An 11,735-nucleotide genomic window follows, 5' to 3' on the forward strand; every position below is an offset into this window, starting at 1 on the left:
TCTTAATCAAATTACCTGCCACTGTAACAAAATATAAAACAGTCCCCTTTTTGCTGGCGGATAGAGGCCCAAGAACAACATTGGCGGCAGCCAAGGATCTCCCCACCATATTTTCCTTAAAGAAATAAAGGCTCCCTTTTACTGTTCAGGAGCATTTGATCAAGAGAGCTTGAAAGAAGGAAAGGGAAAAGGAAAGGGCCTCTGACAGACAGCTGATAGTTTGGGCTGGCCCGCCCTCTCCGGTCTTCACCAGTCCCATCGTTGCAGGGGAAACTAACACCTTTGCACAAAGACCCCGTTCATATAATAACTCTCACCCTGTTTCACGTCTAAAGGCTAAGAGCGATGCCTGTTTGCAAATTCTATCAAGGCGTTTCCACCCGAGTTAACTCTTTCGTCCAATGTCCGATCTCAAGCTGATAACAAACCAACAGGCCCACCTCGACAGAGAACCGACAGATGCCCAGCCGTCCTTTCCCCGAGATAACTGCACGTCACCTTCTTACACGAAGCAGGTCTAGCGGGCAGGAGGGTACGAGGACGACCGGCCCCCTGCATGGATGGAAGCGGAGGACAAACGCCTCATTGCAGGAAGTCCAGGAAGGAAAGGAGAATGCCCCAGGCAGGTTCGAGGTTTCTAGTTGTCCCAAAGTTGCCATGGAACAAGCCCCTAATCTCCTGTTAAGGAATGAATATCTCAACATGCAGCCACTTACAATTCTTTTGTTATTTTTATATTTTTCCAATGCCTTATGTGCCTTTAAAGACCAGTTCACAAAAAAATCTTCTGAAGGTCTGCTGACGATAGCTGACCTATAGGATTCCTCTTTGCACAGTTCATGCTATTTGTCCACCGTGGTGGTTGAACATGGGCTGATGCAATAGTAATTATGAAAAGCAACCGGTTATGCCTTGTTTCGCTGGTTTTTTGCTTCCTCAGATAATTACAGTTCCATCCGATCACAGTTTTGTGATTCAAAGTTCCATTTGAGGAAACCTATAGGTCAGCTATCATCAGCAGACCTTCAGAAGATGCATTGCAATACGACACTGTGAAGCATGACGTCGGTATAATTTCTCTTTGAGGACTGGAAGAGTGAGATCTTGTGGACAATTTATCAATCTTGTCTTTGTTGTTAAAGTGTTTGTGAATCGTGTTATGAAAGTTTTTGTGAACTGGTATTTAAAGGCACATAAGGCATTGGAAAAATATAAAAATAACAAAATAATTGTAAGTGGCTGCGTGTTGAGATATTCATTCCTTAACAGGAGATTAGCCAGCTCTTATATACAGCACGCTCTTACTTAATGGAACAAGCCCCTGGCAGGGCCCCCCCACTATCGCAGGTCGGGTAGAGACGAGCCCAAATAGGTGCGCAAGTCACTGATAGTTGACCGGATGATTTTTGCCGGGATGGTCTCCTTGTTGAGGCGTTTGTACGCCTCGTAGCGGTGACACCCGCCAAAGGAGTAGAAATAGTCACCCCCCTGGCTGCCTTTGATCCAGAGGACGTCTATTGGGGGCACTCGATCAGCTTCCTCCTGGCAGGGAGAGAAAGAGAGAGGGGGCAGGGGTGGATAAATCACAAAGTTTCTGGGCCTATTTCCCAATGACACCCATCATAAGTACATAAGAAAGGTCATGCTGGATCAGACCAAGGCCCATCAAGTCCAACAGCCTGTTCACGCAGTGGCCAACAAGGTGCCTCTAGGAAGCCCAAACAAGACGACTGCAGCAGCACCATCCTGCCTGTGTTCCTTTACAGCACCCAATACAATAGGCCTGCTCCTCCGATCCTGGAGAGAATAGGTATGCATCATGACTAGTATCCATCTTGACTAGCAGCCATGGACATGTCCACTCCCCTCTTAAATCCTTCCAAGTTTGCTGCCATCACCACATCCTGGGGGAGTTCCACAGTTTAAGTGTTGTGTGAAGAAATATTTCCTTTTATCCGTTTTGAATCTCTCACCCTCCAGCTTCAGCAGATGACCCACATTCTGGTATTATGAGAGAGGGAGAAAAGCTTCTCCCTGTCCACTCTCTCTCTACCATGCATACGGTAATTTAATAGACCTCTGTCATGTCTCCCCTTAACTGCCTTCTTTCCAAGCTAAGCAACCCTAAGCGTTTTAACCGCTCCTCATAGGGCAGTTGCTCTAGCCCCCTGATCATTTTGGTTGCTCTTTTTTGCACTTTCTCAATATCTGTAATATCCTTTTTTAGGTGTGGTGACCAGAACTGTACAGAGTATTCCAATGTGGTCTCACCAAAGATTTGTACAAGAGCAGTAGGATAGTAGCAGTTTCATTCTCTATTCCTCGTCTGGATGTGAATTCTTGCACTATTCCCCACCCCCACCCCGTTCTGTTAGCGCCTTGCGGAAAATGGAGCTAAGGTAACAGGTTTCTCACGCCCTTCATAACTCACATTCTACATCTGCTAATGGAAAATGCCATGGAGTCACTGCCGACTTGTGGGGACCACATAGGATTTTCGAGGTGAGAGATGAATGGAGGTGCTCTGCCATTGCCTGCCTCTGCGTAGCGACCCTGGACTTCCTCGGGGAAGTCTCCCATCCAGGTACTAACCCGGGTCGACCCTTCTTAGCTTCTGAGATCTGATAAGATCAGGCTACTGGGTCATCCATATCAGGAAAGAGACACACAGAGGTGGTTTGCCGTCGCCAGCCTCTGCATAGCGACCCCAGGCTTCTTTGGTGGTCTCCCATCCAAGGACTAACCTGGGCTGACCCTCCTTAGAAGAAGAGTCGGTTTTTATATACTGACTTTCTCTACCACTTAAGGCAGAATCAAACCGGCTTACCATCACCTTCCTTTCCCCTCCGCACAACGGACACCCTGGGAGGTAGGTGGGGCTGAGAGAGTGCAACAAGCCCAAGGTCACCCAGCTGGCTTCATGTGGATTAGTGTCTGCTGCTCACGAGGAGTGGGGAATCAAACCCTGTTCTCCAGATCAGAGCCCACCACTCCAAACCACCGCTCTTAACCACTACACCACGCTGGCTTAGCATCTGAGATTCGATGAGGCTGGGCTAGCGTGGGCCATCCAGGTGAGGCCAGTTATTTTACTGAAGCTAAATGAGTCTAGGCATCAAATGAGAAACCTCATTGGAGCCCTGCATGTGTGCCCCTGACAAAAAGGCAGGGCAGAGACGTGGTAAAAACACACCACCTGCGATGTTTGCAGAGCTGCCTGAGACAACAGAGCCTAGACTTCAGGGTGTCCCCAACCAACGCTTCAGAAGACCAACCCTGCTGGCTGCCTGGTTCTATCACATGCTAAGCAGCAGGACAATAATGCATAACATGGGGAAGGATTCCCCACTCCTTCACATGAGCAGCGGAGGCTAATCTGGTGAACTGGGTTTGAGTCCCCACTCCTCCACAATAAGCCAGCAGGGGGACCTTGGGCAAGTCCCAGCCCTCTTAGAGCTCTCTCAGCCCCACCTACCCCACAGGGTGTCTGTTGTGGGGAGGGGAAAGGTGATTGTAAGCTGGCTTGGTTCTTCCTTAAGTGGGAGAAAGTCGGCATATAAAAGCCAACTCTTCTTCTTCTGAGCCAGCGTGGTGTAGTAATTAGTATCAGTGGTTCGGAGCAGTGGACTCTGATCTGGAGAACCGGGTTCGATTCCCCGCTCCGCCACATGAGTGGCAGACTCTAATCTGGAGAACCAGCTTGGTTTCCCCACTCCTCCCCATGACGCCTGCTAGGTGACTTTGGGCCAGTCACAGCACCTACCTCACAGGGTGTCCGCTGCAAGGAGATGAAGGCGATTGTAAGCCGGCTTGATTCTTCCTTAAGTGGGAGAAAAGAGCAAGAGTCCAGCAGCACCTTAAAGACTAACAAAAAATATTTTCTGGCAGGGTATGAGCTTTAAGGTGCTCCTGGACTCTTGCTCTTTTTCTACTACTGCAGACAGACTAACACGGCTACCCACTGTGAATTAAGCGGGTGTCAGGCTGCTATCTCGGTTTCGTTATTGCCTCTGTCTCTGTGCTGTATTGTCTGCCCCCCAAGGTCGCATGCCTAAGCCTAAGCCTGGGAACTCAGCTCCTGGGAAACTGTATTCCTGCGTGTAATCTCCCGCCTTTCCTGCCTTATAATATCTCCCAGCTAGTGAGCCTTTCATAGCTGTCATTTTATTCGTTTGCACTGTATGCCTATTTGATCAGTAAAATCCACCTGTTTGGACTCTATACGACTTTGTGGTGATTTCTGGTTCTGTGGGCCAAGGGCTGACATTATGACAGCTATCTCACATCTTCACCGTTCTCCTAGCCAGGCTGGAGCCCAGGGGGGTTCGCCTGCCACTTGGATGGGAGCTGTGCAGCTCTCCAGGTGATCTACTACCCTGGAGCCCTTCTCAGAGGACCCTACTCTGTTACAGGACTTAATTGCTGAACTTTTCCGGACGAACCGAGAGGTTTGCCGCTTGAGGGGACTGGTACACGCGCAGTGGCAATCTCTTACAGGACGTCTCTGGATGTTAACATCGGAGGATACTGATGCTCGTTTAGATCTTCAGGACTTGGATCAATTACTGGACGATGCCCGATTGGCGACTGAGGATTTACAAATATTAACTGGACTTCTGGATAATCTTATTTCTCGACAAACTCTTTCTACCATGGCGGGAGCCCCACCGGAGGGTTTTTCCCTGATCCCGGATGCGGCCAGCTGCCAGGCTGAGGCCAAGCGAGTCGCTATTAGCACCGCTCTTCTCCTTGTGGAATGTACAAAGGACACCCCGGTAGCCACCTTGGCTCAAGTTTTGACCCCGACGTTTGGAGCCGAGGCATCCGCACTGGCGGTTCGAGTACAACCTCTGCTGGGCGGGGAACCTGACCCCATACTCTTGCTCCTCGAGACAGAACTTTTGCCGCGCATTACGGCAGAGGCTGCCTTAAGACTTGAGAACGCCAAAGTTCTTGCGGATCAGCAAGCCGCCGAAGCGGCTAGGGTCGCAAGAGAGAGAGAGGCGGCGGAAGCAGCCAGGGCAGCTGCAGCAAGGAATCAGGCGAACGTGGATACGCGCCCCAAGGACTATGTACTGGGACTATCAGGTCTCACCTTTTCCCCGGCGTTTGTCCCGTCGCGTACGACCCAACGCGCACGCCGTTTGGCTGACCGACGTCGAGACTCAGATGAGTCTGAAGACGAGGATTTATATGGGGATAGCTCTCAATGGGCCACGAGCTTCCGAACCAGTAAGCCTCATCTTACTGGGGGCCCAAGTGAGGAGGTTCATCTTTTACGAGCCCAGAATCGGGAGCTCTCCGACCGTGTGGATCAACTCCAAGAAGTAATGGAACTTATGCTTCACGAGAACAGGCAATTACAACAAACCCTGATAGCTCAGAGACAGCCCGTTCCGATACCGGGTCAGGCGGTACCCGTACAACCACCCGCTAATGTGCCTGCTCCACCCTTACCTCCTGGAGCTCCTGTTGCTCCTCCGCTCCGACCACCCGTGCAACCACCTGCTAATGTGCCTGCTCCACCCTTGCCTCCTGGAGCTCCTGTTGCTCCTCCGCCCGGACCACCCGTGCAACCGGGTCAGCCCGCGCCCGGCCCTTGGAAGCAACTCAAATTGAGGACTACGTATGACGGATCTCTTGAGACTTTGCCTTGTTTCTTGCATCAAGTGGACAGTTATATGCGAGAACAAGGTCAACTTTTCCCCACGGAAGATAGCCGGGTGCGGTACGTAGCTTCCCTCCTGACAGGCAAAGCGGCTGACTGGATGGTCCTCCAGTTTGACACCCGCTCTCGTGCGATTCGTTCCCTCAACAACTTCATGACTGCCCTGAGAAGGAGGTTTGAGGACCCCTTCCTGGGAGAAAGAGCCAAAACGGAACTTTTACAATTAAAACAAGGCTCTGCTACAGTTCGGGAATTTGCCGATGAATTTCAGCGACTGGCAAGTAAAATTGTAGGTTGGCCCGAGACCACCCTAATCCATCATTTCAGGGAAGCCTTGCATCCTGACATTCTGAACTGGTCTTACATGCGGGGCGATCCCGATACCCTCGAAGGCTGGATCCTATTAGCCGAGGAAGTGGAAAGCCGCCGCCGCTTTATTTCTCTCGTCCGTCAAAAGCACAAGGAGAAGGGCACCCAAAAGCCTCAACCCAAGGCACCACTGCTCGTCCCACGAAATCCCCCACGTCCGCTCCAGGAACGTGAAGTCCGATTTCAGAGGGGTGCCTGTCTTACATGCGGAGAAATGGGCCACTTTGCAGCCGTTTGCCCACGCCGCCAGGAATTATTTCGTCCCAGCACGACAACCCGCGCCCGAGGTCGTCCACCACGCAGAGGCACCGCGGCCACCCGCAGCGCAGCTCCGGGAAGGCCCACACCCTCTGCACTCCATGCCGGGGACCCAGCCTCCCTGCCTGCTTCCAACGACCCCGCCGGGTCTCGGATTACAAGTGCCCCATTGGGGGACAGCTTTCCCTCTTCGGATGAGGAAAACCCTTGGATTTCTCCAGCCTTAAACCTGGAATCTCCCCTCGACTTGTCAAAAAACGGCTCCGGTCTGTGGTGAATGGAGCATCTCCACAGACCTCTCAGGATCTTCCTATCAAACCGAATGCTCCTACCAAAATCAAAGAAGTGGACTCCACCGTCTACGTAGATGCAGTTTTACAACAACTTAACGGAGGTCCACAAATCCCCGTCAAAGCACTAATTGACTCCGGTTGCTGTCGCACTCTCATAAGCGAAGCCACGTTTGCTGCCCTCAGAGCCGACTCAGAGGCTTTACCCGCCCCCGTCCAATTTGCTCAAATGGACGGGAGCCAATTCCAGGGGGGTCCAGTTGATCATCGCACCATAGGGGTGGCAATGGGAATTGGTTCCCACTGGGAACAAATAGACTTCACTATAGCCCCTATCCGATTTGAAGTGGTCTTGGGAATTAACTGGATTAAAGGACATAGTCCCAGTATTGATTGGGAAACAGACACTATTTCTTTCGCTAGTCCCACCTGCGACCAGCATCGGCAAAACTTTGCTCTGCCATTTCCGCCCGTTCCAGCGTTAACCTCTACTGCCCCAGTACCACCGGCTCTACCCGCTGTATACCGGGACTTTGAAGATGTCTTCGACCTTAAGGAATGTGATGCCTTACCCCCCCACCGGGCCTCAGACTGTGCGATTGAAGTAGTAAAGGACTGCACATTAACCAAAAGTAAGATTTACCCTATGAGCGCTTCCGAGCGCACTGTCCTCCGGGACTTTTTGGACAAAAACCTCGCCAGAGGGTTCATTCGCCCTTCGAATGCCCCAAACTCGGCCCCCGCGTTTTTCGTCCGGAAAAAAGAGGGCGACCTTCGCCTGTGCATTGACTTCAGAAAGCTCAATGCGGTTACCCAGACCAACGCCTATCCTATCCCATTAATATCGGATATTTTGGGACAATTACAGGAAGGCCGTGTGTTCTCTAAATTAGACTTGGTGGAAGCCTACTACCGAGTCCGTATCCGCGAAGGAGATGAACACCTCACTGCCTTCTCTAGCTGTTTCGGAATGTATGAATTCCTTGTAATGCCGTTCGGATTAAAAGGGGCCCCGGGGGTCTTCATGCAACTCATCAATGAAATCCTACATGACCTTCTATATCGTGGGGTGGTGGTCTACTTAGATGACATTCTCATTTATTCGAAAACTATGGACGAGCATGTGACTCTGGTCAGAGAAGTTCTACAACGCCTGCGTAACCATCAACTGTTCGCTAAACTAGCTAAGTGTGAATTTCACCAAAGCAAACTCACGTTTTTGGGATACATCATCTCCCACCAAGGTCTTCGCATGGACCCCGCCAAAGTCCAAGCCGTCCTCGATTGGACTCCCCCCACCAACCGTAAGCAAGTACAGCAATTTCTGGGATTTGCAAACTTCTATCGGGGATTCATCCCTAACTTCGCCCAAGTGGCTCTACCCATTACGGACCTGCTGAAAACTAAAGGAAAAGTAAGCTCGGCTGCCTTGCCCTCCGCAAAGATCCTATGGACTGAGCAATGCCAAGCCGCCTTTCTGGCCCTCAAACGCCTCTTCACTTCGGAGCCGGTGCTACGGCACCCAGACCCAAATCAAATGTTCATTGTGCAAGTCGATGCTTCCGATGTAGCCATGGGAGGGGCTCTCCTCCAGCAAGGACCGGACGGTCTTCTTCACCCTTGCGCTTACTTTTCGAAAAAATTTGCGCACGCTCAATTAAACTGGCCCATCTGGGAGAAAGAGGCCTCTGCAGTTCATCATGCACTGACTTTATGGCGGCAATTCTTGGAAGGGTCTAAAATACCCTTTGAAGTTTGGACCGATCACAAAAATCTAGCTGCCCTCACGGGGTCCCATAAGCTATCGGCGAAACAACAACGGTGGGCGGAGTTCTTTGCTCAGTTCCGTTTCACCCTGAAGCACGTCCCTGGGAAGCAGAACGTTCTCGCGGATGCCCTCTCCCGTTTACCACAATATCCGGTAAAACTCGAAAGACCCACCAACTCTCTGTTCACCCCTATGCAACGTGGGGCCCTACCTATGCTGGCTGTGCAAACCCGATCCCAGCATCAACACACCTCGCAAGCTCCGCCAGCCCAACCGGCTGTCCAGCCGCCACCGCAACAGACCGGATTTCCCGCCCCTCCTACCCCTCCGACCGCTCAGCCGCCTGCAGTCTGCGCGCCGCCACACGTAAGCACTAGCCCTATAACTATTTCTCAGATCTCCAGAACCGACGGGGGGGCTCCCTCCAAACTCCCCATCTCCGAATCCTTTTTAACTGTCCTTCGGGACCAGTGCCTTTTAGAACGTTCCGCTCATACCCTACCTCCTGGTGTTTTGGAACAAGGGGGGTCCTGGTACAAAGACTCAAAATTGTATGTACCCAAAGCTCTCCGGAAGGACGTTTTACATTTAGCTCATGGAGCCAAAACAGCTGGGCACTTTGGGTTTCTGAAGACCCTTCACTTATTGCGCAGACAGTTCTGGTGGGGGGGAATGCGTTCCGACATTGACTCCTTCATCCGCAGCTGTCCCGTTTGTGCCGCTGCGAAACGATCGCAGGGCAAACCCCCGGGACTGCTACAGCCTCTTGAAACGCCCAGCAAACCTTGGGAAGTGATCGCTATGGACTTCATGACTGATCTCCCTCTCAGTGGGGGTAAAACTGTGTTGTGGGTTGTTACTGATTTGTTTTCTAAGCAAATACATTTGATTCCATGTGCAGGGATCCCCTCTGCTCAGAAACTAGCCCGCCTCTTCGTGACGCATATATTTCGTTTACATTCGTTTCCGCGTAAAATAATTTGTGACCGCGGAAGTGGTTTCGTTTCTAAGTTTTGGAAAGCTTTCCTCAAGTTGGTGGGGGTGGAACAGGGATTGTCTAGTGCATACCATCCTCAAACTGATGGTCAAACTGAACGTGTCAATGCTGTACTCGAATGTTATTTGCGTTGTTATGTTAACTACCACCAGGATAACTGGGTGGAACTGCTACCTTTAGCAGAATATGCCTACAATAATGCCATGCATCATTCCACAGGTTTTAGCCCGTTTTTTGCTGTGTATGGACAAGATTTCAGTCCCATCGTTCCTACAGATGATGTAGAGGGGGAGGGGAACCCCGACATTGCCTCCTGGGCACACGCCCTCCGTACCACTTGGCCCTGGCTCGTTAGCAACCTCGACCGGGCCAAACGTAAATACAAAGCGCAAGCTGACAAACATCGCTCCCCCGGGGGTGATCTGCAAGTGGGTGCTTTGGTTTACCTTTCCACCAAAAACCTCCGGTCCACCCAACCGTGCCATAAACTCAGCGCCAAATTCATTGGCCCTTTCCCCATTACTCGGGTCATAAACCCTGTCACAGTGGAACTGGCTCTCCCCAAATCTTTGAGGCGTGTGCATCCTGTTTTCCACATAAGCCTCCTCAAACCCCATGTTGCTTCTCCACGGTGGCATCCGGACCCACCGCCTGCGCAACCCATCATGGTGGGGGGGGAAGAACACTTCGAAGTCTCCAAGATCCTTGACTCCCGTATTCACCATGGTACTCTCCAGTATCTAGTTCGTTGGAAACATTTCCCCCCTGCCTATGACGAATGGGTGCGCGCACAGGATGTCTCCGCCCCCGACCTCATTGACGCCTTTCACATTGCTTACCCGAACAGGCCAGCCCCCTTGCGAACTGGGAGGGGGCCTTGAGGGGAGCAGAATGTCAGGCTGCTATCTCGGTTTCGTTATTGCCTCTGTCTCTGTGCTGTATTGTCTGCCCCCCAAGGTCGCATGCCTAAGCCTAAGCCTGGGAACTCAGCTCCTGGGAAACTGTATTCCTGCGTGTAATCTCCCGCCTTTCCTGCCTTATAATATCTCCCAGCTAGTGAGCCTTTCATAGCTGTCATTTTATTCGTTTGCACTGTATGCCTATTTGATCAGTAAAATCCACCTGTTTGGACTCTATACGACTTTGTGGTGATTTCTGGTTCTGTGGGCCAAGGGCTGACAGCGGGAGAGAAAGTCGGCATATAAAAACCAATTCTTCTTGTGCAGGGGGTTGGACTAGATGACCTTGAAGGCCCCTTCCACCGCGACGCTTCCACGAACGCTGCCTCCAGCCAGGGGTCTGGGGCAGAAGGCGAGCCCTCCTTACCTGGACGGTCCGCATGAGGCTCTCCACTTTGCCGGCGTCCAGGACGGGCGGGATGGGCCGGATGAGGACCCCCATGGGCACCTGGTGGGTGTCGGGGATGCCCTGCGAGTGGATGCTGCGGGCGCCGCCCTCCTCCATCGCCGCGCTGCAGACCCACCGCCGCCCAGCCACCAACCCCGGGCTGAGCCTCCGCATCCTCGGAGAGGGGTCTACCTGTCCGGGGAGGCCCGCCCGGACCGCACCATCGCCGGAGCGACGGGGGGGGGGTGCTGATGGAGAAACACTTCCAAGTGTCCCCCCCCCCCCAAAAAAAAGACCTCGCCTTGCCTTTGCGTCCGGGGTGGGCGCTGGCTGCGATCCGGCGCCTCGATGCCAGGCGGGGGGGGGGTCCGAAGCTGTCGGGGCCCCCTGGGCGAGAGGAGCTTCCCCCCCCCCCGGGCTGCTCTCTTGCAAAGGCCCGGGCCGGTGACTCACGGGCGGGCGCGCGCTTGCAAACGGCTTTGCCCGGGGCGGCCGCTTCCTTTGCAGTCAGCGTGAGACTGCAGAAAAGCCGGTGGGGCAACCGGCTGGGCAGGGAGGGCCCCGCTTGGGCTGGGCTGGCGAGGAGACGGGAAGAGAAAGGAAACTGAAAAGGGGGGAAAGGGCAAGAGTCCAGGAGCACCTTAAAGACTCACAAAAATATTTTCTGGCAGGGTCTGAGCTTTCGTGAGCCACAGCTCACTTCTTCAGATACAGCTAGAATGGGAATCCATCTGTCTTTAAGTAGAGGAGAGTGATTGGTTCTCGTAGGTTATCCGGGCTGTGTGACCGTGGTCTTGGTATTTTCTTTCCTGACGTTTCGCCAGCAGCTGTGGCAGGCATCTTCAGAGGAGTCACACTGAAGGACAGGGTCTCTCAATGTCAAGTGTGTAGGAAGAGTCATATATAGTCAGAAAGGGGTTGGGTTTGAGCTGAGTACTGTCCTGCAAAAGTAATGTGCTTATCATTGTCCTGTAAGTATCAAGATAATGTGCTAATGAGGGTATGGTATGTTAATATGGAACCACTGTATCCTGAAGT

At 52.3% G+C, this 11,735-nt stretch overlaps 1 protein-coding gene across 1 annotated transcript; it reads right to left on the bottom strand.

Annotated features, from left to right (window-relative positions):
• Positions 1–1,338: 1,338 nt before the first annotated feature.
• On the bottom strand, positions 1,339–10,871 carry SRXN1 (sulfiredoxin 1). Its single transcript, XM_056844916.1, has 2 exons — positions 10,677–10,871; positions 1,339–1,542 (listed from the first exon to the last, which is right to left on the bottom strand). The coding sequence occupies exons 1-2, from the start codon at positions 10,869–10,871 to the stop codon at positions 1,339–1,341; spliced, it is 399 nt and encodes a 132-aa protein (XP_056700894.1).
• Between the last annotated feature and the right edge of the window lie 864 nt (positions 10,872–11,735).

This window comes from Euleptes europaea, chromosome 2 (assembly GCF_029931775.1).
Source record: "Euleptes europaea isolate rEulEur1 chromosome 2, rEulEur1.hap1, whole genome shotgun sequence".
Taxonomy (NCBI): Eukaryota; Metazoa; Chordata; class Lepidosauria; order Squamata; family Sphaerodactylidae; genus Euleptes; species Euleptes europaea.

Bases quoted from the DNA above. Each gene is read 5' to 3' on its own strand.
- SRXN1 (XM_056844916.1), bottom strand. From the start codon at position 10,871: ATGCGGAGGCTCAGCCCGGGGTTGGTGGCTGGGCGGCGGTGGGTCTGC. The intron at 1,543-10,676 runs GTAAGGAGGGCT...TCTCCCTGCCAG, and splicing joins GCCTCATGCGGACCGTCCAG to GAGGAAGCTGATCGAGTGCC.